This window comes from Chanodichthys erythropterus, chromosome 1 (assembly GCF_024489055.1).
Source record: "Chanodichthys erythropterus isolate Z2021 chromosome 1, ASM2448905v1, whole genome shotgun sequence".
NCBI classification, from domain to species: domain Eukaryota; kingdom Metazoa; phylum Chordata; class Actinopteri; order Cypriniformes; family Xenocyprididae; genus Chanodichthys; species Chanodichthys erythropterus.
This window is the reverse complement of record NC_090221.1, coordinates 9,068,427-9,095,919: the sequence shown is the minus strand read 5'-3', so window position 1 is coordinate 9,095,919 and position 27,493 is coordinate 9,068,427. Positions and strand designations below refer to the sequence as shown.

Sequence of the window (27,493 nt, the reverse complement as noted above, 5' to 3'; positions counted from 1 at the left end):
GACTCTTTTTTTCTCCATCCATCCTGCATTTTGTCTTTCTCATACGGGAAACTCATTTCCAGCAAATTTGTCTTTGGAGATGGCTGGGGTCATAAAAGTGTCCATTCAGGGTCATTTCTGGTTGCCCTCTGATAAGCTGAGAGTCACTGGCTGAATGGGCCAAGAGGAGCTGAATCTGCCTGTGTGTGCGTGTTTGACAGACGCTGGGAGAATCAGGCATGGCCTGTGCGTCATTGCTGTGTGTTCCTGTGGGAGGGAGGCATCAGGTGGTCTGTGTTGTGTTAAATGGACTGATTCGACAGGGAGGTGGGGCCGATGACGAAGGCTGTAATATGACTGTTACACTCTCATGTATTCCTGAGGTAGAGGCTGTGGGGTGTTGCTTGGATGACGTGCGAGAGGAAAGGGTTTTGTGGGGTTAGTCGAGAGTTTTTAATGATTATTAAAGCAAAATATTTCTGACAACGTTCTTAATTACAACATTGTTTTGCTCAATATGGTCATTACGTAATAATGAAAGGAATCAGATGAAAAAGTACCTTCTAAATTAGCTCATTAGTATTTTAAGGAGTTCTTTTGTGATGTTTTTACATGGAGTACGTTTTTGTTTGCTTGGATTAATACATTGGCAGCACATCTTAAATGTGAACTTTTTTGTATATTATATGCAATTTCAGAGACTTGCAAATCTTGATAAATCAGAACTGAAATTTCTCATACCTTGTGCTGCAGAATATCATAGTTGACAGATGTAGACACTTTCAGTGAAAGATGAAGAAACTTTGTTCAAGACCTTCTAAACAAAATATATCGAATAGAATAGAGATATTGTTTAAATGGTTAACATTTGGTTAAATGTTGTATTGTGAAGCTGCAGTGGCTTTCTTAGTGACAAACTCTTATTCTCATGTTGCATATTATATTTTGACATTTTTAAGAACTGTGTAGCAAGTGTTAAATAGAAAAGAAGATTTTTGTTTTAAAGCCGTTTAATTATCTGAATTTTAATATGAGATTTCAGATCAGTCAAATCATTAGTAAGAACTCCTACTTTCACAATTGCCTTTTTCTCCCTCTGCCGTTGCATGTTGACTGCTCTCAGGCATTTGAAACTGTGGAAAATATGGATTCTGTTTTTAAGTAGAGAATAAAAGAGGTTTACTGGTGTAAAGAAAAGCTCCAATTTCACCTCGGCTTCAGAATGACACAGCAATAAAAATTAAATCCATTTCCTCAAGGCTGCGGAAGAAGATCCCAAGAGACCAAAAAGTAGTCTTGACTCAGATACAGATGATATTTAAAGTGCTGGTATTTTAAGCACCCGGTCCCCCAGGGCTGCTAGAGCAGCTGATGATGATGTTCTGTTCGTTTCCAACAGACGGTTAACTGGCATTTCATGCAAAATGAGAGTGATTGAAATTGCTTCTGACTTCCCCTCATTTGAATTGTACAAACTGAGACAGTCCACCTCTAAATCTGTCTTGCTGCTTAAACTTCATGACCTCAATCTGCTGCGAGCTCTCGGCCCAAATGTGCAAACTGCAACAGGGCCGTAATTCAGAGCTGTTGATAGCATCAGTCCTGTCCTTGAAGCCTTTGTGCATTGAGGCCATTGTAAATTAATTGTTCTGATCTTTGACATGCAGTGTAACTGTAACCCTTGTACACTTCCGGGCTGTTATGGATTAAGCCATCACCAATCATTTAGTTTTTGACTTTTATTGCCTCCCTTGATTAAGGGTCATTTTGCATCCAACTTGTGACACATGCTACCTTCAACTCTGGGACTGAGGAGGCAAGGTGATGTAAACAGAGGAAGGTTATGCACTCTGTGTCATTAAATCCTTTCTCCCATCAAGTTCCTCTCTGGAGTGACAGCTATTGGCTTTCAGAACCATGGACAGGGACATTCATCAGCACAGGGCTGAAGTGGTGGCAGAACCATGAGCTGTAGATCATGTCCCATCAGGCCATGGGCTGACAGCTCATTTTGAAGGTCCAGCTGATAGGGAAGGTGGAGCTATGACAGGCTGCATATCCATCTGGCTTCCTGTGACCCATCCATGCACTCTCCATCACGGTTTGGCACGTTGTGCAGCTCCAAGTCGTAAAGAACTCTTTTAGCACGGTCCAGTCCTAAATATGCCCCTCATTTTAATTGAGGTTTATGGGGCTGCAGTTAACATGGCTATTAATAACCATTGATGGACTAAGACCTTCAAAATTCATTGGAGACAAAAGGAGACCGTGTTCTGGAGCGAGTAATCAACCACCCCACCCCCCTTCGGGTTGTATAAATGAAAAGCACCTGTAGCTTCAAGGCAGTGAATATACTGTATATAAAAAATTGTTTTAAAATATTTAATAATAATAATTATTTAATAATAATCTCAGCAGAAATTTATGAGCACTATTTATTCATATTATACATATAAGCTAAGCATTTACTACAGTATCCATGCTCACGGCGTCCCAGACACATTTTAATGATTTATAAAAAACGAATCACTGTCTGGCCATCTAGGATTTTGGTATAGAGATAAAGGTTAGGATTATAATTTTTTGGTAGTATTACATCACATCGTGAGTGTATACTAGCACTGTTTGTTGTTTTCTTGGGGCATCTGGTAAAGCGTTTGCCTTTGGTGACGCGTGACGTAAGATTTAAGCGGATAAGGAGCAGCGGTACTGACCACATATTTTACAAGATAAGATATTTTTCAATGTTGCTCCGGATCTTTTGCACACCAAATCCTCTGACATCGTCTTGTCAGTCATCTCTCCTTAATATCTTCACTTGAGAAGTGAAATCTGATGTATTGTAATGTAACCAACTACTGCGGCAAGCCTAACCATGTCCTTTTAGAGGCTCCGTAGAATTTTCTGTGCCTTCCCGAATTTGGATTTAGGCTTCGGACACATCCCTAATAATTATTTCTGAGTAATTAATTTTATATTATTCCTGCAAGATCAACTATTTGACAATAAACAAATATTTCGCACTAATATATGTCAGTCCTCATATAATATAACGCTCTTTTCAGCAATTTCGGTCACAGTTTGACTGAATTAAAGTGGGAAACTACTGTAATATCGACAGTTGCAAAGTCACACATTCTTATGGTATATTAAAAGTTAGTTTTTAAAAAAAAAAAGGCCACATAAGTGACTTCCTTCACCAGAAGAAAATCGAGAATCAGACTTCAGTCTCCAGTATAATACATTTCATGGCTTAAAATAGAAGGTGGCTGTCAGAGCGCCTACACTTCATACCAGAGTAAATTGGTCCCAAGTGTTTCGATGTGTACTTAAACCTACCTGTACCAGTGAAGACTGTACCTTGAGAAGATGACAGGTCTTCTCTTAACCACCATTCATGTTTTTGTCTTTAATAACATGAGAGAGAGAGTGCGAGAGCAAGGGATGAGGAAGAATTTTAATGCCTCTGCTGGCAGTAGTTGTGTTTGGCCCCAAATCATGACAATGGAAAAAGAGATGCCATAAAACACCAGCCTGAACTTTATTAGTGCATTTCATCTCAGGGAAAAGTAGACTCTGCAAGCACCAGGAAATGAAACCCTCTATTAACCTCTCACAGCATGTGCCTGAATTAATAGAGTGAGCATTAGTCTGCACTTAAGTTATGAGAGGTTCAGAGGTCAAGTTCAAGTGCACACTACCATTATTAAAGACCATTATTGGGGAAAGATGTTTTTACTTAAGAATGCTGTAGTCTGCTAAATTTCAGCAGGACTGAAAAAATCCTAACCATCCAAACACTGACCACTTGAAAGAGGGTCAGTCCATAAGGGTCTTATTTTTAACAGTTCTTATTGATTATAATCAAAGCTTTATAGATGCTTGCCTGTCACATTCATGTGAATCCGCCACAGTTCAAGTGCAACCGAACTCACACCAGGTAGTCTCGTGTTTGGTACCCCGGTCCGCACAACAGCGTTCACATACGCAATTTTTCATGCAAACCGTGCCCCGTTTTGAACTGAACTGCCATTGTGAAAGCACACTATGACAAAATGAATATCCAGAACAGGAATTAATTACATAAATTTAGTCATCAATGGTTTTTAAAAAGGATTTAGTTAGTCTATTTTTAACATGTATGAGAGTCCAGCTACATTAGCTCATTATCAGTACCGGAACAATGACAGCTGTTCATATGTGCACGTTGTATGTAAATAATGTCCCATATACAGTTTGAGGTGCTTCCTCTGTGCATGTGTAATGCCGAAGATGCCTGTGCTGGAAGATGATGCATGCCTTCGCTGGGTTGACTTTCTTTAGTACTGAAAATCACTTTAGAAGTATTCTCTTATCTCCTGATCCAATGCAGTAAGTTTGCATGGGCTCTGTCCATACACACACTATTAACTCTGGTCATCACCCTCTGAAATATTGGATTTCAGTTGATGAGAGCCAGAAGAGCTCCAAATCCCCTGCCTGCTCTGACTTTACCGCCTTATCCCAGATCCCAATGCTTAACTAACTGCTGTCATATTGTTTCATTCATTGTGATGTAGTGTGTTTTAGGGCTGGGCGATATAACTAAAGTCCTTTTCTCAATATTTTTCACCGTTTTGACAATATTTGGTATATTTCATGAACTTTGCTTAGAACTGGTTTAACAAAATCAGGAACCATCATTTCAACTAAACATTTTTGTTGAATTTTTCATTAAACCAATGCAAAATGTTTAATGCAAAAAATGTAATAAAATAATGAATCTAAATATATAAATGTAGTTAAAACTATAAAAAATTCACTAATGAAAAAGAAATATACTATATTTAAGCATTTTCTTTAATATGCACCAATGCATAGTCTTGCAGAAACATTTTTTTTACCAAAACATTTTAATACACAAAACATGCCACACAGAGCCTGTATTGAAATGTTTTTAGTCCATTTTGAACCGATTTACTTCCTAACTAAATCTCACTCACCAATAAATAAATATTCTCAACACAAGGTGTGAAGAGGAAGATTGTGAAATTATTGTAACGACACATTTTTCAAAAATTCACATTAATTGATCATTTATTGTTGAAATATCGCCCAGTCCTACTGTGTATTAAGTTTGTCTTTGTCTCTTTCTTACCTTCTTCTCCTTCTCTTTCTTCTTTATATCAAGCTATTATGTGTTTTTGCTAATCTTGTAACTGTTGTTGCTTATTATTATAACCTTGTTGTTGTCATTTATACTTTGTCTCTTTTCTTTGCGTATTTCTCTCATTGTGTTGAATTGGTTCTGTTGCTTTGAGCGCTCTCTCCCTTTCTAACCCTGCGTTCATTTTGTTATGGCCCGACCGCAGTCCAGGATGACGCTGCCCCAGGTACCCAGGAGTACATTATGTTGCGGCAGGATTCCATCCATTCTGCGGATATAAGGGGTAAAGGCTCCCCTTTTCGTGCTAAGTGTCACGAAATCTTCTGCTGCCCACTGAAGCAAGTCGTCCTCAAAGAGAACTCAGAGCCCGAAGGTTTGTGTGCAAAACATCCATGTTTTTCTTTACTTTGCTGATGCTTTTGTATCTTTTACACAAGTTTAAGTTTCATTTCAACTTACTTTTGTTTTTTTGCCTTTTCTTAAAAGCATCTGGCTTGTGTGTCTTGTAGAAACAGCTTGAAGCCTGTGATGTTGAATGCCCTAAGGACACACTCTTCTTCATTTCTCTCTCTATGTGTGTGTGTGTCTGTGCTGAATGCAGACCTGTGATCATGATCCTTCAGATCCGTATTCACCAATGATTACCAGATCACTGATGATGTCACACTACCTGATTTGAGGTTTCACACTTCTATTTTAAAACCAGATTTTTAGAGGCACAGATAAAAATTTAGAGATGCATTCAACATTTTGATGACTGTAATATTTATATGCTACTGTACTAAATACACATGCACAAATCTTCATTTAAAAACATATTAAGGTTTACTGTAGAATTATATATATTATAGTGTTGTCAAAAATATTTCAATATGTATCGATAATGAAATATCTGAAACGGTTCCAGTGCTCATTTTCTATCGTATCGATGCACCAATACCAGCTGATAATATGTAAGTGATATGTAAATATGTAAATGTAAGTGAGGATAGCAAAATAAAGTAAACTGTGACATACAGTACTATGCCTGAAAATTCTTCATACAGTGGACTACCAGTAAAATTGACAGTTTTGAACCAAAAATTATTGACCTGACCATGTTTTGCTTAAGTGTTATCTGACATAATTAAGATTATTTTTTTCTGACACAGTTTAACTATGAGATCTTTTCATATTTTATTACCATTTTTTAAAAATAACTAGTGAATAAACTATTAATGAATGAAATGTTCAAGGTGTCTGAAGACATTTTGGTGTGACTGTAAGTGGCGCGCACATAAAGCCGCCCCTCAGACAGCTTGCGAGTGACGAATTGACCTCTTTTTTCATGGCTTATTGCGCTTAAACTATCATATACATACAAAATTATGTCAAAATGCCCATCTTGCCGTGTATTACAGTCAGTTTTGGAACGTAAATAGAGAAAATGCATGTCATGTAATAGTATATTGGATCTGTGCATAAGCTCTTAAAGTGACAGCAGCCTAATATTCCTGATGCTGTCTGCCACGTTAATCAAAGAACAAAAGACAAAGAGAAAATCACTTGCTGTTCCTGACTGAATAACTTTTATAACTTTAATTGTGTTAAACTACATTTAATTTTTAATCTATTGTTATTTTACATTTGATTACTTTATATTTCTTACCTGAATATTACTGTTAGACCCGCCTGAAAAACTTAGAGCCATGTTTATTTCATTTGTATCTTTATTCTATTGTATTTATTGTTGTTTATTTGTTCTTATTTTATTACTGACTGTTTACTTGTTTTTCTTTTTAAATGTAGTTCAACGATTCTAGTAAAAACTTGTGTGTGCTGTGTGTGTAAGCTATTACAACAAAATTACCCAAATTATCAAAAAAATTATGAGATAATAACAATTTATCTGTATGGCGGTATATATGTCAGTTTTCCCTGTGGTAATGAATATTGATATTCAAGGTATCCAGTATCGTGACAACACTAATATATAATATAAATATATTAGAAACTTATAATATATAATATATATATATATATATATATATATATATATATATATATATATATATATATATATATATATATATATATATATATATATATATATATATATATATATATTTTACTTATTATATTTATTATATTATATTATATTTTCAAGTGCCACTTACACTGGGGCAACCAATAAACGTTCTATATTGTTACTAGTTTTTGACAAACACAAACACAAAACGTGTTCTGCAAACACAAAACATTCACACAACAACCCTTCAGTCTGAGCGAATGAGTGAGTGAATGATGATGATGATCCACACCACCCCCTTCCCATAAGCCCCTCCCCTTTTGAAATACATCTCATCTCTTTCTCATTTTCCCTCTGTATCTCTCATTCTTCTCTTCTCTTTAGACATCCCCTTCCCCCACATTAGGTCCACACGTTTCTACATTAGATGAATATCAGTTTAACTGCTGCCCATCTGTTTCTCAAATGGTGGTGTTTTTGCTTTCAAATGGACCTGGACTCTCTGTCTCTTTATCTTTCTTTTCCATGTATCTCGCTCTTTCTGTCAGGTGTTTTCCAATGCATGAAGGTTGCTGGTGTCTTCTAACAGTCATGGGTATACAGGTCCGATGTGCTGGGTTGTTATGGGGTCCTGCATGCTGTATTGTCTTTATGTTGGGGGTGTTTTGGAAAAGTTGTAGAGTGATAAGATTGTCCAAACATGTTGTAGAGTAAATGTGATTGTAAAAGTGTTTTTCTTTTCAGACTCTCAGATCACTGGGTAAGCCATAAGCAGTCACCTCAAGCCTAAATAAATAAAGTTAAGCACACAAATGCGCTCATCTCCACCGCTGTGCTGGATGACATACGAATTGTTCACGCATCACTAGAATGCAGCTCTAGATTGATGGATAATTTAGTTGTCATAGATACAGTGCCATTGCTGCTGACAAACATGTGCCTAATCAATTATTCAGTAATGGTTTATATTCACAGTCATTACTACCTCATTTCTGTGTGGTATAGAGTTGTAGAGAGTCTCTGAGGAGCAAGAGTGAGTTGTGCATGGGGCATCTTTTTGTGTCTGTTTGTGGTAAATTTTTATCTATCTGGATCATGCTGCAAACAAAAGGACACAAGTGAAAAAAAGAGAAGGAGGAGAAGGCTTATAAAGAGACAGACTAGAGTACTGCAGATCTATTATTCAGTCTGACTGAAGCTCTGCTTGGACGTGACTGAATTTGCAAAGAAATTCATGGGTTTCTTATGAAATGCGTTCATGAGCACCGTGCCGTGGAAGGTTAAGGGATAGTTCACTTTGAAATGAAAATTATGTCTTCATTTACGTTGTTCGAAATGCCTTCATTCCTCAGTGGGGCACAAAAGGAGATGTATGGCAGAAACTTCTTTTTTCCATACATTGAACGTGAAGGTGGACAGAGATGGTCAACCATCTAAAATGAAACCAAAAGAACTATAGAAGTGCTGAAAATTGTGTGAGATGCAAAATCTTCCAATCTGCCATCTCTCAAATCTCACATCATGACATAAAATGTAGTCTGTTTCATAAAGAAAGTGCTCATGTAGTATAAACTACTTTTAGGATACTTTTTTTGGAGCTTCAAAACACCTTTTTATAGTATGGAAAAGAGCAGCATGAACCTCCTGCTTAACCTTTTCTTTTTGTGTTCTTTGTAAAAAAAGAAAGTTATTGGTTTAGAATAACACAAGGGTGAGTACATGATTAACTATCCCTGAACCACTGTGTAGGAGGAAGACATGCTGTTCTGGGATCAGTTTGTGTGTTACAGAGACTCAGAGTTACAGATTGGATATGCTTCAATGATATAGGGGGCAATAGGTCCAGGATGGAAATCTGTCGTCTATTTCTTAGACTACTTTCCCTGATCAGAATCAGGATAAATATTGTCCCCCCCCCCACACACACACATTAGATGGACACTTAGATCAGCAGTGGAGTCTATAATCGAAACCCCTGTCACTCCACAAGTGCACCAGAATCTGTCGCTCTCTCTCTTCAACTTTTCCTCTCTCTCCTGTTCTGTTACACTGCTTGCCCTCAACATCCTTTATCTCTTTTGCGTTCTCTTGACATCTCTAAATTCATCCCCCAATCAATATCTGCCTGATTTCTGTCTGTTTTTATCCTAACCTCTTTCTTCAGCCCCATTTCTTCTTTACTGTGTCTTTCTCATTCTTTCTTACAGTGAAATGTATCCCAAAGGCCTGTTTCTCTATCATATTTAATCAATAACTGAGAACAAGTTGTACTTTTGGTATTTATCCTCGAAAGCACATACTCAAACCTCAGTGCACACTAACATTTGTTATTTACAGGCCAAACTTTCTTAACCTTTAAGCTGATATGTCCTTGTCTTCTTCAGAATCTCTCTCTCTTTCTGTGTGTGTGTGTGTGTGTGTGGTGTCAGAGATTTTTTTTAATGATTTTGAAAGAAGTCCATGCATTTATTAATGCAAAAATAAAGTAGAACAGTAATATTGTGAAATATTATTATAACACTGTTTTCTATTTCATGAAAACAGCTGTGCTGCTTAATATTTTTTGTGGAAACTTTGATACATTATTTCAGGATTCTTCTTTTTAGAATTCTTAAAAGAAAGTACAAAAGAAATTGAAATCATTATAAATGTCACTTTTGATCAATTTAAGGTGTCCATGGTAAATAAAAGCATTATATTTTTTAAAAAGTGTTACTGACCACAAACTTAATGTACACTCTAAAAAATGCTGGGTTAAAAACAACCCAAGTTGGGTTTAAAATGGACAAACCCAGCAATTGGGTTGTATTAACCCAGTGGTAGGGTTAAATGTTTGCCCAACCTGCTGGGTAGTTTTATTTAACTCAACTATTGTTTCAAAATTACTGTATTGCTTAATTAAAACTAACCCAAAGTATGTTGTAAATGAACATTTATTAATGTTTAATGAATAATTATTAAACAATAAACATTTATTAAATTGCTTATGAATACATTTATATTAATAAACTATTAAACTATTAAATTTATATTAATAAAATATTAAAGCTTATTAATAAACATTCACCTTTTGTCTATTATTGTTGTCTCTAATTGCATCTGGTTTTTAATTTCCCAACTATTTTGGGTTCATTTTAAGCTAGCCATATAGCATTTTTTAAATAATAGTTGGTTTAAATAAAACTACCCAGCAGGTTGGGCAAACATTTAACCCAACTGCTGGGTTTGTCCATTTTCAACCCAACTTGGGTTGTTTTTAACCCAGCATTTTTTAGAGTGTATATGTTGGTAATGTATAATATTATGTATTATGTTGATACGTTGATATTTGATTATTATAGTAATAATAGTATTTGATTATAATAGTATTACTAATATTTTGGAAAATCAAATTAATTCTTTACAGATTAAAGCTAATTCAAATATTTTTTTCCCTCTAGATTAACTGAATTTCCTCTTTTTATTTTGAACGTGATGAGTGCAAACCAGATTTACAAAAACATAACTTATTTGTATGCATTACTTAACACATTGAGTCACTTTAAAAAGACTCGAGCACAAATAACATTATAAAATGCAACTCTTAAAAAGTGCATTAAATATCCTGCAGAATAAACTATTGTAAGACCTGTACCGGGTGATGCGTTTCTAACATTACACGTATATAAGAGACCAAGTGTTGTCCTTTGTTGTGATGCCATCTATATGATATCCATCAAACACATAATATTATTGCAGTTAAATCACGGCTACGTCCATAGCCATACTTAGCAGAGTTTGAAATTATGGTTGGGTTGCTCATTTCACAAACCGTGTGTATCAATTTAATCGCTTGGCAGCTTCACCCACTCTCCCACCTGTGTAAATGGCATCAGTGGGACTGATGAGCTCTGAAATTACATTACAGCTGACCCCCACTTCTCATTTCAGCTGCTCCTCTCATACTGCATGATTCAACACTGTTATCTCTAACAACACAAAGTCTAGCTGGACTCTAATAATGGTGTTTTTGTTTGTTTGTTTCCTCATTTAGTTGCATCACGCTTACGGGATCAGGCTGGAGCTATTCATGCAAATGTTTGCGCAATAGAGAGAGCTTGAATAAATCATGGTTATGATAATAGGTGTGATCTGGGGGGATTCAGATGGGTGGAGCAGAGTGAAGGACCTTCTGCACGGCACTGTATTTTTTTAGTGTATTTTATATTTATAACTCAGGGGCTTTTGTGCTCACATTTACAGACAGAGTTGTATTTCTTGCCTGGATGTGATCCCAGCAAGGATGTCTAAAAGGTAAATACTTTGAGAGAGCAGATAGATGTGAGTTAGTGCAGCTGATGGGACTGGTCATTTGGGTAGCACTTCTGCTGTAGTCATGCTCCAGGACACACAGCCAGTGTTTTAACTGCTGTGAAATGCCACCAGTGCGATAGAGGGGCTCCAGTATGCCACGCTCCAGTCAATTCAATTGAGCTAGGTTTTCCCCATTATAATTCAGTGTCAGTGTTTGGACACTTTAGCTGCAATTTGTCATTTCATTAGACAACATAATGTTAAACCAGATGAACACAATTTTGTTTTACTCTAGTTTTCTTTTTCCTTTTTCTTTATTTTTGTTCATTATTTTTAAGGTGATGTAGTTAAATTGTACTTGCTCAATAAGTCCTGAGTAATATTAATTAACTACATGTACTTACTATAGGGATAGGGTTTGGATCAGGGTTTGGTTTAGTGTTAGTTGCATGTAATTATGCATAATTTATAGTTATTACTACAGTAACTACATGTAACGTGTAACAGAGACTAAAAGTGTTACCAATCTTTTTTAATGCAACATTTCATTTGCATTTTTATAAAACATTTTCATTTTGCTGTATAAAATTGGACAGTTCAAATGTAGGCATAATCAATGAACTTTTGACTAAAAGCAATTTGTAAATGATTTATAAAAATGGTTTAAATATTATGACTTTTTTTTTTCTGGGGGACATCCATTTTTTTTTCAAAGCAACTTACATTGCAATGAAGGTTTGCATCTTTTTTTTAATGAAATATGGAATTTATGGAATATATGGAATTTCATATGGAATACTGGGAATCGAACCCATGAACATGCCATTGCCAGTGCCATGGTTTACTGTTTGCGCTACAGGAATAATTATTTATATTTTTATTTAAAAGGATAGTTCACCCAAAAATGAAAATTCTGTCATCATTTACTCACTCTCAAGTAGTTCAAATCTGTATGAATTTCTTTGTTCTGCTGAACACAAAAGAATATATTTGGAAGAATGTCAGTAACCAATCAGATCTCGCCCCCATTTACTACCATAGTAGGAAAAATAAAACTGTGTCAGTCAATGGGGGCAAAATCTGTTTGGTTACTGACATTAAAATATCTTCTTTTGTGTTCAGCAGAACAAAGAAATTCATACAGGTTTGAACTACTTGAGGGTAAATGATGACAGAATTTTCATTTTTGGGTGAACTATCCCTTTAAGTAATAAACTGATAATAGATTCCTTCATTTCATTCTTGAGTTGCACTTCTGGTCCTTCATTAATTAAGGCTCTACTGCAAAAATATTAAAGCTAAAAACATTAGATAACCCATTCGACCATACTAAACAGATTGCTGAATGCATAGTCAACTAGTCAAACATTGTGACCTATTCATAGTCTCACTGAACCCAGATGAGTCTCTGACGCATTGAGGTAAAAATGTAGTGTGAGTGTTTATTAAAGAACAGCAAAATATGTGAATGGGAGCAAGAGAGCAGGAGGGGATTGCCTCACTGCAAGCTTTCGCTCCTCTCCCCCTCTTTTTCTTAAACACTCGCACAAAACGCACACGCTTGGTTTTCCTCTCGCCCACACCAGTGTATTCCACATGCCTGTTTAGACGGGTAGTCATGAGTCATCTCCCCACACGCTCTCACCTATTCTCCTCTTTCATCAACCTGTTTCACACCTCTTCAATCCCTCACACTCCTGGAGAGTTGAACTGAGAGGTGTACAGTAGGTAACTTCTCTCCTCCGCTCCCTCGCTGAACAGATGCACAAGACTAAACCTAGTGGAAATATTCCATCCTGTCAGTGTGGAATTCAATAGGTGAACACTTTACATCTCCATTGAAAGTCATTTGTGCTCTTGCCTAAGCTGTGCCACTTTACACAGTGGTGATGCCCCCATTTTTGTTGAAATGTTTACTTTGGAAATGGCTGGAAAGTTTCGTTTCCTGTCTGTTGCAAGTATGAATGTCAAGAGTGTTGATAGTTGAACCCCAAGCCCTCATTCTGTGATATGGTTCTGTCCCTTGGGCCAGTGGAACACAATGGAATTGCACAATTACATAAGACTCCAGAGCGTCTTCTCCCAAAAGGCTTCTGGCAGGCTAAGGCCTTGTCGGCACTGATTTACACAGACACCCAATTTGGAGCATCGTCTTTGCTGCCAGCCCTGGTGAAGAATCTGAGAGTGTTGGGCTGGACGGAAGTCTGCCAGCACAACTCTCTCTTCCTCACCCACCAGAATACCAATATATACATGTATGGAATCTTTATTTATCGGCCTACCATCTTTTTTTCTGCAATATGATAGTCACATGAACTTATTAAAGGGATAATCCCACTGGAGCAACCTTGGGTTAAGTGTCTTGCTCAAAGGCACAGTGGTGAATACTCAAAGCTCACTCCTCTTCATACCACACCACTAAAGAATGATCTCAAATGTAGTCTCCAATATAACATTTTTGTATGATACAGATAAGCCAATAATTATTTTCACGTTATGATAACCATTAAGTGGCTGATGTAACAATCCTATACGGTTTTATCTAAATGAATAAAAAATTAAACACTATTGCTAAAGGTTATATTTAACAGTGTTATTAAATTATTACCAAGACAAACCAAGCTGATGGTCAGCCATTGGCCAACGTTGTATGTCGGGCAAGTTTTTGCCGTGTGTTCCACACGTCGGTGACAGTTTGCCTGATTCAGAATGTTGAGTCAGCGTCGGGGCCGTCAGTGAGAGTGGAAACTCTGATTGGATGTTCAGTTTAGCAAATGAGTCAGGAGTGCAGGAGAATTAAAGCAAAAATGATGAAAGAGAGTTAAGTAAATTAAGACGGCACAGACAGAAGGATGGTCTAATGCTATGTTATCCTAAAACTAACATTTTGCCACACCTGCCAATGGCTGGTGACTTAATAGAATTTACCGTCGAAAACTATTTTTGACCAGCCAAGAAAAAAAACGGGCAGTTATGACACCATTATTTTAGATACTAGTGAAAATTCACAATCCTTTATTCCAATTTCAAAACTACTAGCTCAAAGGGTTAGTTCACCCAAAAATGAAAATTCTGTCATTTATTACTCACCCTCATGCCGTTTCACACCCGTAAGACCTTTGTTAATCTTCAGAACACAAAGTGAGATATTTTAGTTGAAATACGATGGCTCTGTGGGGCCTCCATAGGGAGCATTGGACACTTCCTCTCTCAAGATCCATAAATGTACTAAAAACATATTTAAATCCATTCATGTGAGTACAGTGGTTCAATATTAATATTATAAAGCGACGAGAATATTTTTGGAGCGCCAAAAACAAAATAACGACTTATTTAGCTCCGATGCTTCCTGAAGCATTTTTGTGAAATCGGCCATCACTAAATAAGTCGTTATTTAGGTTTTTTTGGCGCTTCAAAAATATTCTTGTCGCTTTATAATATTAATATTGAGATTACGCATCATGTTAGTTTTCTTTATTTTACAAAAAGCACAACATTTTGTTTTTACTCTGAGTGTACACAAATAAAAGAAGACATTCTATAGTTTAAATTGATATATTACTTATGTCTCTATGACAAAAAATTACGGAGTATTTTAAGTCTGTTTTGCTGCAATGTGAAAAAAATCCTGCAAAATGCGCCGGCGTGTTACCCGACTCCAGAGAGGTAATGTCTTATTATGCCGCTTTCATCGTCGCTCAGATCGTCTTCAGAATCAGTGAGCGCATGTTCATAAGCATCCGGCTTGTCAAAGAAGTACTTCAAAACATTTTCGGTGTAACGGCCACGATTCTTCATTGAATTTTGATATCAGCTAGAGCCGGCCAGAGCGCTGCATAATAAGTAGCCACGCTTCCCAGTATGGAAATACACACAGACAATGACACGCCCCTACAGCGTGCTAGAATCTTCGAAAAACAAGCCAATTTCAACCTCAAAATGTACGCTTTTAAATATACCAATACTGCTATCTCAAACATGGAAAGGCTTCTTCATGATCTCAACAAACAGATTCTGCAAAAAAACGAAAATCACCAATTTTGAAAAAAAATGCTTCTTTCTCATTTTGCTCGAAAGTTGTGCTGCCGTCTTGTGTCCCTGGTTTCCGTGACGGGTCACATATACTTTCTAGGATTTTATGTGAATTTGTCCGTTCAAGCAGAGGAAGGCATGAAAGAGAGCTCAATTTAGTATTTGCACGCTGTCTCAATGTTTCAGATGTTGAACTTCTCACATTGCACGCCCTTTCGCGTATTGTAGTGCTTGAATATTTATACTCACTTATGCCGATTTTTACTCGCATTTGGCACTTGGCGAGTGCTAATTTTAGGACTGCTGATATAGAGAGGTAATTCCTTACACGCAGGTGCAGAACGCACATACTAGTTTGCAGTTGGCTGTAGGTTGTTGTGTGTTTAAGCACAGCCTTTTGGTCCAGATGAAGCTAACGTGAGGCAACAACACCGTCGGTTTTCGACGCTGCTAGTTCTTTGAAGTCGGTTTGTTGTCTCCCAGGCTTAAGCAGTCTGCACATGAACATAGCGCCATTTCTTCTTTGTGCTGATGTGTATGTACTGCTGTAGGTTTAAGCAATAGGCTTAATGGGCCAGTAATGTCTTTACAGAGAGGATGAGATTCAGTGTATTCAACCACTCTAGGCGAGAAGCTATTTATAGCTAATCCTGATATGACAGGGAAGAGGGGCTAAAACACTGTTCTGAGACACACATTCAGGGTAGATGCCGGGAAAACAGGTTGAAAAGAGACCATTGCAAAGCATCTCTATGTGTGTGTGATAGGAGGATGCTGACCTACTATCCTGAACCATGTTTTCTCCATGGGCATCGGGACTTGTTTACTTTGAAGTGCAGTCGATGTTATGTGCTGCCTTAAATATTTATTGTTCTGGGTCTTTTTTTATTAGGTTTTGACAGACATCTTGTTTAGAAATGTGATGAATTACTTAAGGATGAATTACTTAAGGGGCCAGTATGTGACAAGTTAAAATGTGTCGACTTGATTGTGTTGACTTATGTCCTATTTTTATGGTGTGCACAGATTTACCTGCTCAAGTTACCATGTCGTTTAATTTTCATTGAGTAGAACCTATGAAACTGCCCTTAATTTACTAATTTGTTCATTTTAACAGAGTTATATGTCCATAAACTATGGATGTTAAACAGAGTAATACATATGGAGAAGATAAAACATTTTGGTAACATTTACTCTGAGATGGCATAGTGTTTCAATCTTAATAAACAATGTGTTAGTTGGACTTGCAGTCAGCTGAATCAGAATGCAGGACACAGGAGTGCAGGAAAGAAGTTATCACAGAAACAAATCAGATTTGTGGGTGAAAGATTGAGGAGGTAGAATAAATGAACACTGCTAGGACACACAAGCTGAACCAGAGCATGAGAGAGAATAGCCACATGCCTAAGAGTAGACCGTGAGTGATGACAACGCTGCAACACTGGCCTGACGCTGAATCGGCAAAACTCAAATATGTATACACTCACATGCTTTATTCATACTGCCACAGCGATATCTGATCGGATCTTGTTGCATGCATCTAAACAGCAAAAACAGAGTAAATCGCATTTTTCCGCATCCGATTTGGTCCATTTTCATATGTTGTTTGATACTTATCCAATATCTGGTCATCTGACCTACAGTAAGTCTAAAATCTCATCCGATTGTTCTCTTATTTCACGGTTTTATGTCATTAATATCCGCTGTAACATAATATTTGTTTACAGTAGATACTGTATGTGCATGTCTTGCCGGATGTGAAACAGAAATGTCAAGTATGCATTTTAAAAATGCTACATTTTCTTCTTAGAAAGGCTTATCTTCCTTTAATTTTATTGTGCTTTATACAAAACAGATTTTGAAATCAGCTTTAGAGTGAAACAGGAAAATAATGATTCAGTGATACAAATTGTATTGCCAAAAGTTTTGGGACGCCTGCCTTGGCGTGCACATGAACTTTAATGACATCCCATTCTTAATCCGTAGGGTTTAACATGGAGTTGTCCCACCCTTTGCAGCTATAACAGCCTCAACTCTTCTGTGTGTTTTGGGAATTTTTGACCATTCTTCTAGAAGCGCATTTGTGAGGTCAGGCACTGATGTTGGCGAGAAGGCCTGGCTCACAGTCTCCGCTCTAATTCATCCCAAAGGTGTTCTATCGGGTTAAAGTGATTGGAACACCTGAATTCAATGATTTGGAGGGGTGTCCCAATACTTTTGGCAACATAGTGTAGTTCACTTTGACTGTAAAGAAGCTCTAATAAGAAAAAATGTCATTGTACAGTTCAAGTCAGTTCAGTGTTTATTCAGTTTTGTTGTAAAGATCGTCAGTTATTAATTTCAATTTGGCTATAAAGCAGCTCTGCAGAAAACAGTGATGTCATCGCCCAGCTCAGTTCAGTTCTCATCCAATAGTGTCATTGCAGTCATATCAATAATATCGTTGTGACAGTGGCAAGGAACCAAAATCCAGTGCCCGGTTTCATAAAGCACCTTAAGTTTTTCCCTTAAGTATGACACTTAAGGCGTGATTTCCCCTTAACTAAGGGAATGACTTAAGGGTGTTAGATATAATCTCTTTAACTGTTCTCTTAGGTAAGGGAAACCGTTAAGTGTTTCACGACAGCATCCCAGGTTTTGCCGTTATAAAATTCTTCTGTTGCCATGGACACGTTATTTGTTAATACATATCGTGGTAAGTTTTCACAGAAAACAACATAAGATGGATAAGAAAAACAAAATATGAAAGAGAACAACCAGACAAGTAACTCAAATTGATAGTTTACTCAAAATTGAGATTTCTGCCATCATTCACTCACCCTTATGTCGTTCCAAACCCATAAGACTTTCATTCATCTATGGATAACAAATAAAAATATTTTTAATATTCTCTCATCATGTATGTCCATTTATTGAAAGACATCCTTATGATTACGGCTGTGTCGGAAGCTCAAACGTTTGCGCTTCCGTTGACCATATAAGATATGTGCTACATATGTGATTTCATCAATGTTTATGTGAATAAACCGCTAAAGTACAATTTGTTTATCATATAAAGCGGTCGATCGTGTCTCGTTAGAAGACTTGGATTGAACCTGCTCACTCCTTGTAACACTTAAGGTGAAGTTTTCCTAACCTTATGTTATACCAAAGTCCCTTTAAGACAAGTCATTTCACTCGGCGGCCATCTTTGAAACGCCTCTCGGGCATCTTGGGCATCATGCCCTATCTCTTTGAATGGGGAAACATCAAATTCTCCAAAACTGTTCGCCAACCTTACAATTAAATTTCATATTTGAAATCACCAATGAAATCTAACAACAACCGGCTCATAAATTTAGTTTCTAAATGCTCGAATCATGACAATGGATTACTTAAGTGAAAAATACATACTTAAGGGAAATTCTTAGGATTTATGACGTTTAACCTAAAGAAACCCTTAAGTAATACTTAACGGTTATTTTCTGCAACACCCTAGCCTGACGAGGTCATACTCAATTCTAGTCAGAATATGAGTCTGATACTGCTCCATTGGGCTTTGATTATGGGGGCGTATTTCAACCGATCCATGAAAGACCTCAATTGGATAGACCTACAACCAATCAGAGCTACAGAGTAAGTGACGTATGTTGAGCGACGCATAGTTGTCAACAGAACTCTTCTTAGCGACCATCGGGGCCAGGTGATAAATCAAACTTTTGCCGAATCCCGTAGGAAGGACGGCAAAGACATCTTTACCAGCGACAAATGCCTTGATCGCGGTCCTCTGTTCCTCTTTTAAAATTAATGCACTGTCGATATCTTCTATAACGGACGAGATGGCGGAATCCACACATCTCAGTTCTTCAACAGCCATCATTGTTGTAAACTAATTGACCTTTTGCAAAGACTCGTCCCCCTTAGTTACTGTTGCTTTGTCTGACAAGCCGTGGCGCTGTCACGCCACACAGAGTGGAAAATACATCGCGGAGCAAAGAAGAAACTGACAACACATTGACAGACGAGACAGAGCAGGTTACTTATGATATTAAACAAAGTCCCAGCTTTCAAACTGTGTAGTTATTAAAAAAATTCAAACAATAAAAACCGTTTTGTGGCTCTTTAATGTGTTGTGACCATGATCGTGACAGATTGCTGTAGCGCCTCACCTCAAGAGGCTCGTGAACCGATCATCTCTTCCTACTAGTCCATTTATAGCATCAAATAAACATGAATGAACATGAGAATGAATGTTGTTTCAAACGCAGAAAGACGTCAATATGCACAATTTTTCAAGTTTAACTCCACCGATGTTAATCTTCTAACTCCTGACTGCTTTGTTGGACAAAATGGCGGATGCGGCGTTCTGATTGGTTAGATCGCTTGTCAATCAAACTCCCCAAGCGCTCTTTGATGACGTGGGTGGTTATGTAACCGCAGATAGCCTGTCCATCATCGATTAAAGCCCGCCCTGGCAATTTGATTGGCTCGGCCTTCTGGGAGCCGAGCATAATTACTCCACAATGGATCGAGTCCAGACCGAACTTCCCGTCCAAAAAATGTTGTGGGCGGGGTTCGGGCTGGCACCCAGGCTAGCAACACCCTTAAGTTTAAGGGAAACATAAGGGCGATCTTAAGGGAAAATTACACTTAAGGTGCTTTATGCAACCGGGCACAGGTGACAAAATGGAGTAAAAAAAAACAGGACCATTCCTCCTCTGGCCAAAAACGAACCAACATAGTACGGTTTAATTCCAGGCTGCATCACACGTCAGAAGCTAGAAATATTAATGGAAAGTGAATTTTGTCATTTCTTCATCCATGGTAAGTGTTGCAAAAATGTAAAAGGATAGTTCCCCCAAAAATTGAAAATTCTTTCATTATGTAGTGAATGAGTGACTGAGGCTCTCAAGTTCCAAAATGGAAGTATCATAAAAAAAAAGGTGGTCCATACGACTTCTTTATGGTGTTTTTGTGTGTTTTTTGAAGCTTGAAAGCCTCATTCCCAATTTGTTGTAATTGCATGGACAAGAGGAACCAGCTATAGAGTTAAGTTCCTCAGAAGAAAAAAAGTCCTATGATTTTGGGAGAGTGAGAGTGAATAAAAACTAACAAAATGTGTAATGTTTAGGTGAGCTATCCCTTTAGTTTTGATTGGCAGTATCTTAGTACGTAGTCTCTGTCTGACAGAGGTGTTAGAATGTGGGCCATGACTGCACTCTCTCTTTTTCCTCCCACCCCGTCTGTCAGACACAAAGCTGTCTGATTGGCTGTCGCACCATTCAGACGCATGCTTTGGATGATGTAATGTGCAGCAATCAAGCGTCATCATCGTCACAGGACCCAGCATACAAAAAGCAGCGCTGATGATGCCAGCTAGCGCTAATCTCAGCACTAACACTGATAAAGGCCTGATTAACGTTATCCCTCCGGCAGTGGCCGCACACTTTATCAGCTGATTAGCGGGGACCGCTGGATAACTCTGTAGCTTTGTGTGATGATCTGTACTTAAGCCCCACTAATTTTATAGCAGTGTGAATCTGACTACTTCTGCAGTGTGTGCTTATGGCAGATGTTTTAAATGGGATGAAATGGCTGCTTCCAATCCAATCCCAATCTACCCTGTTTACGGAAGTAAATCATGGTAATGTAATACTTGGTGAGAGGCCCTAATCGCTTAAACTTATCACTCGGTCATTCCAGAAAGCTCAGTGTAATCTTCATATTGAGATTTATTACACAGCTTTCTAGAATCCTTGAATATGATTGGTTGGTTGTGGCCGACAAGTATTTGGGTATAATGACTATTTAGCTGTATAATTGCGTGCTGTCCCAGGCAACTGATTTCAGCACAGCTATGCTAGTTTTAGCCTCTTCACACATAATGAAGAAAATATGTATTTGTTTGGTTGCGTGGGTGTTTGTATAATAAACCCCTTCAAGGTGATACAAGACCTGATCTCCCTATCTGGTTTTATTTTGTGATAATGACCAGATGAATGTACATGATCTATTATTTAATACTCAGCCTCTTGCAGTCTCGGACTCCCGCATATTATAATCATGCCTTCTGAAGAGGGGTGGGAAAGAGAGAAAGAAAGAAAGAGGCACAGACATCAAAAATCAGGAAAAACTCATTGTCTAAGATATTGAGGTCTCAGCCGAGACAATTGGGCTCTGTAAAAAAAGGGTTTTGGCACAAGGCTTTGTTCTTAGCCCTCACTCTTCCTGCTTCATTAATGTCAGAATTATTATTATTCCACTGGCTTTCAGATATGAGAGCGCCTGCAGCCAAAGGACTACTGCGTTTTCGTGAGGCAGCAGACGAGAGCGCAGAGTGGCAGAATCAAAGGAATTTCAATTGCTATTTACTCTTCGACCTCCTATTCAGACAGCTCACACTGCATGAGCGTCTGCTTAGATCACAAACTATGCAGGGTGGAAAAAAGGAAAGAATGTAAAAAGATGAAAAGAGAAACTTTGTGTTATGCATTCGCGGTGCACATGGAAGCAACTTCAAGCTTGGTTGTCCAAAGAGACATACATTAGGAGATGCTTACATACTCCAACTTAAAGGGACGGTTCACCTAAAAATGAAAGTGCTGCATTTGTTCCAAACCTGTATGACATTTTCATATGTGGAACACAGCAGAAACATTTTTTGAACTGTTTTGTCAAGAACAACATTAAAAGAAAGTCAAGTCACCTTTATTTTCATAGCACTTTATACAATAGCCCCCGGTTTCACAGACCAGGCTTAAGCTAGTCCTAGACTAAAATGCATGCTTGAGCTGTTTTACTGAAAGCAACTTGTACTGACATTTCTTAAAATATGTCAGTCCCACTGTTTTGACTCAAGATGTACACCAGTAATGTGTTTTCCTAGTGAACGTTTACTTAAAGGTACTTAAAGGGATAGTTCACCCAAAAATGAAAATTTGTGGTTTATTTGCTTACCCTCAGGGCATCCAAGATGTAGGTGACTTTGTTTCTTCAGTAGAAAAACAAATGATGATTTTTAACTTCAACCGTTGCAGTCTATCAGTCAAATAATGCGTGTCAATGGGAACACCATCTATAAGAGTCAAAAAAACATGCGCAGACAAATCCAAATTAAACTCTGCGGCTCGTGACGACACATTGATGTCCTAAGACACAAAACGATTGGTTTGTGTGAGAAACCGAACAGTATTTATATCATTTTTTACCTCTAATACACCACTATGTCCAACTTCGTTCAGCATCCGGTTAGTGAGGTCTGAACGTGCTCTGATGACAGAAGTGATCTCTCACACTCGTTGAAGCAAAACATCAGTTCCTTCATCAGAGGACGTTTTTTGACCTCACTAACCGGATGCTGAACGCAGTTGGACATAGTTGTGTATGAGGTAAAAAATGATATAAATACTCTTCGGTTTCTTGCACAAACCGATCGTTTCGTGTCTTAGGACATCAATGTGTCGTCACGAGCCGCAGGGTTTAATTTGGATTTTTTCTGTGCATGTTTTTTTGACTCTTATAGATGGTGTTCCCATTGACACGCATTATTTGACTGACAGACTGCAACGGTTGAAGTTAAAAATCATCATTTGTGTTCTACTGAAGAAACAAAATCACCTACATCTTGGATGCCCTGGGGGTAAGCAGATAAACATCAAATTCACCATTTTTGGGTGAACTATCCCTTTAAATATCCTAATTGAACTAAGGTCTAATCCTGGCTTAGGCTAAGCCCTGTCTGTGAAACCGGGCCTAGAAATAGTTTCAAAGCAGCTTCACAATAATAAACAGGAATGTGAACTTCATCAAATATGAGAAGTTCAAATTCTGCTGTAAAGCAGCTGTAACAAGATTCAGTTCTGTAGTTCATTCATTATAAAACAAGTTCAGTTCATCTATAAGCAGCTCTACTGAAGACAGTTCAATGTTGATTCAGATCAGTTCAATAACAGTGTCGATGTTGCAAATTCAGTTATAAAGACGATAGTGTCATTATTCATCTCAGTTCAGTTTTTGTTTTGTTTTCATCTGGTAGAGTCGTGCAGTTAAATAAAAAACCTTGAGAGATTTTTCAAAATGATCTTTTGTGTTCTGCATAAGAAAGTCATACGTCAGATTTAGAAGGACATGATGACTGAAGTTTTTTGGGTAAACTATCCCTTTAAAACACTGATTCATGAAGACTGTTTGGACAGTAAACATAGGAAAGCAACAGAATTGCATATCTGAATCTCCCTGCCACCTTCCTCATCATTTTAATGCTGAAATGAAAAGAAAAAGAGGCAACAATTTATTCATGCACTGCAGTACAGCGGTGGCTGATCTCCAAGGTTTTAGAACAGGTTGTGTGTTCGGAGCTGAGGTCTATCGGAGAGAGCAAAGGCAAATCAAATAAAGAAAGTTTTGAGAGCATCAGCATGCCAAGCAGGCATCCTAGAAGGCTGTGTAGAAGTGATGCCTTGCCTGGGATCTCTCTTGGATACTTGTTTCTGGGGTAAAAAAAACATTATGGTGGAAAAAAAGGCAAGGGCCATCAATAATGCAGAAGGTCAGATCTACTCTGACTGTACTGCTCAAATCAAAGCTGGCTGCAGCTCAGATTCATAAAAGGAATTCAGTCCTCTGGATTTAAAGTTGTGAAACTACAAACGGGTATTTTTTAACAGAGATGTCCCCCCCTTGAGGCGTTTTTTACCTTTTGCCAAAACTTTGCATTCAACTTAAAGGGATAGCTTATTCTGTTATTATTCTATTGTATAGACAAAAAAATACAATGAAAGTCAATGGGTACCAAAACTGGTTGGTTACCAACATACTTTGAAATATCTTTTCTCACAGTAGAATGAAATATATACAGGTTTGGAATGGCATGAGAGTGAGTAAATGACAAGCGTATATGGGGTAAAGCAGCACTATTTTATCATATTAGATACATTTGTGTGTTGAAAGTTGCTATAGTGCTACTCTGCGTTTGCTCTGTGGCTACTATGAGACACTTGTTGCACTCTGCAGTAAGATAAATCGATATTAGGAATGGTAAAAGCATGGTACTCGCTGTAAATCAAGAAAATGAGATTTGAACAACAAGACTTACTGTGTTGAGCTGTATAACACAATTAGTTTTCTGTTGATGAATGTATCAAACAGTTGCTCACTTGTCTAATAAAACACATAATATATTAAAGAGTCTTTGTTGTTTCCATGGTTTCTACAAAATAAGACCGGAAACCGAGCGTAACGCAGGTATGATGTCAGTAATAGGCGATGCACGGACACGGTCCGTGTCCTGGTTAAAACTGCTTTTTTCTCTGTATTCTTGGAAACATTTGTGATAATGTAAGTACAGAAGTCAACAAAATATATAACACTATAGTTCTAGTGTTTTTTGGATATTTTAATCCAAAATTCTGTTTCATTTAGAGTAATGTTACAGAAAGCTCTGTGTTTTCCCACTGATCTCTAAACTTCCGAGAATTTTGGTCACAAATGTGTATACGAGTTAATCACAAAAAAAAGTTTGGTCCCACTGTATATTAGATGGCCTTAACTACTATGTACTTACATTGAAAAATATGTACAATGTACTTATTGTGTTCATATTGTATTTGCAAAACACAATATTATGCACTTTTGCTGCTATTGAGGTGGGATACGGGTAAGGTTAAGGACAGGTTTGGTGGTATGGGTTGGTTTAAGGGTGGCTTAAGGTAAGGGATGGGTAAACAGTGTAATTATACAGTGTATCTACAGAAATTAATTACAGATCTTTAGAAATTTTTTAAAATTTGAGTAATTTGATACAAGTGCATTGTATCAAATTATTAATTTAAATATAAGTACATAGTAGTTAAAACCACCTAATATAAAGTGGGACCAAAAGTTTTTTATAATTAATCACATTAAATTGTCAGCCGTGGTTTTTATTGTTTGTGCTAAAATCCTGTTAGAAACTGACTAGCAGAAGACGAACCAGCACATGTGAAGTCAGTTCCTTCCGGCTGACTCTACCTCAGCCTGCTCCACTGAGCCACACTCAGCTGTCACCGTAGCTATGCCAAACCTTTACGCAATGCCGGCAAGCAAGGCAAAAGACATCAGATATCCTGAAGGAAGCATGGTATTAGCATGGGAAATGAAAACCGCCTGCCACAGTGTTTTGCGTATGATCTTCTGCAGGAAACTTAGCAAAGTAATCAGACAGCTTGCGTAACCTCCACGTCTGTTTCTATGTGCCAGAAGCAAAGTGGAGATGATTAGTGCTATTTTTGAGCAGTTGCTAAGCTTAGCATCACACGTTCTAGAATGGGTCAGACTGATGCAAAGAATTCTGACAGTCGACTGTGATACAGCTGTCACCTCTGAGCTGAGGTGGAAGACGGTGCTATTTGCTCACCCATCAGGCTGGATGAGTTTCCTTTGTTCCTTTCTCTCTTTTTATCTTGTATCTCATTTTCACTCTGTTGAATTAGCATTTACAGGGTCATCTGCCCCTCATTTCCAACCATTTCCATTTATATCTGTCTGACTGGGATTCGATATAGGTCAGCGGCCCCTCACGCAGCCTGTGCCCGGGTCCCGCTGCCAGGATGAAAATAGAAAATGAGTTATTAATACACTTAGGTAGTGTGTAATTCAGCAGCTCATGATTATTGCAGAGGGAATCCTGGTGGAATACGTGTGTGAGTTTGCAGACATAAAGTGATTTTTATTCTCACCTTGGTGATTAGTTGGACTGAGTTGTGGGCTCAGAGCCACTGAGGAAATGAAAGCATGTCATATAAAAGCGATGAGTGCTTTCTTAGCCCCTCTCATGGAGCGCCATTATAAGCCAGCATTTAAAATAAAACATTTTTAGTGTAGATCTGCCTTTTTCGTGATTCCATGCTGGGAAGTTTACTGACATTACTAGCAATCTGAATGCTTGAAAATAGTACTCTGTGTCAAATAGATGAATGCTTCATTCTCCATTTAATTGGATGCAGTCTTGCCCAGTGAACTGGGGTTTGGCAGGATATCAGTGTTTTAATAAGCTGTGAATGAGTTTTACAGAGAACAGAAGTGGTCTGTTAACTTTATTGAGCTCATTATAGCAGTAAATACTGACCTACGTGGGTTACATAGCAATAAATTTACAGAAATAATAAACATGCAGTGGTCCCACAAACTATGTGGGCACTTAATAAACATTTAATGTATGAATGTCTGCATTGTGCACAGTAACAAAACATAAAATAAGTGAAACCAAACATTTTACTCAAAAACTGTTTAAAGTTTCAGTAAAGTGAGTCAGAATGGCTCAGAAAAGTCTGAGAAAATACACAATTTGTTTGCAGATGTCACTTGGTTGGTATTTTGCTATCTGAAGCAATGACTTTTAGATTTTTTTTAGAAGTGTCAAAGTGTCCAAATACTACTTTTTTTTTTTTTTCTTTTTTTTTTTTTGCACGACTGCTGGAATAACTATGTGAATGTGTTACTCTACAGGTACAAGTTGGCATTATAGTTTCTTAAAACTTTCTGTAACTGGGCCACCTGTTGAATATATGGTGTCTTTCTTTTTCTGATCTCCACTCACTCAGTCCCATGATGGTAAGTAGGGTACAATCTTTCAGCAACCCAAAAACGGCAGTAATCTGGGCTAGCCTCATCATGCTGCGCCTGCGTGGCCTCTTTCTGAGATATTAGGCACTTCCTGGCTGAAATCTGGTCCTAGAAGACTGTGATGGTTCATGATTATTTGCACTCTAGCCTCTCAATTCCTGTGACTCACAGTTTACTTTACTGTATAGTTTATAATGTTATGTAAAGTTTATTGCTTTTCATGTTACCCAATATGAAAATCTGATCTCTGTCCATGAGTTTTAGCAACATGAGGTAGGGTAGATTCAAGGTTCAAAGTTTATTATAAGCCCAGAGGGCGATGTAGCATAAAATTTGTAAACATATATAAAACAGCAAACACAACATTCTGACATCCTACAAGTTTAAAAGTCTTACAGCAGTGGGAATAAAAGAATATCTATACCGATTGCTTTTAAGTTTAGGCATACTGTAAC

At 37.7% G+C, this 27,493-nt stretch overlaps 1 protein-coding gene across 2 annotated transcripts in view; it reads left to right on the top strand.

Moving 5' to 3' along the window:
• Positions 1-27,493, top strand: part of fgf13a (fibroblast growth factor 13a) — a 138,998-nt gene that overhangs the window by 56,140 nt on the left and 55,365 nt on the right. The window contains exon 3 of one of the 2 annotated variants that reach the window (XM_067373837.1): positions 5,331-5,498. The exons of the other annotated variant lie outside the window; for it this stretch is intronic. Within the exon in view, the coding sequence (XP_067229938.1) occupies positions 5,331-5,498 (168 nt within the window). The remainder of the gene's footprint in view (positions 1-5,330; positions 5,499-27,493) is intronic. 2 annotated transcript variants of the gene reach the window in all.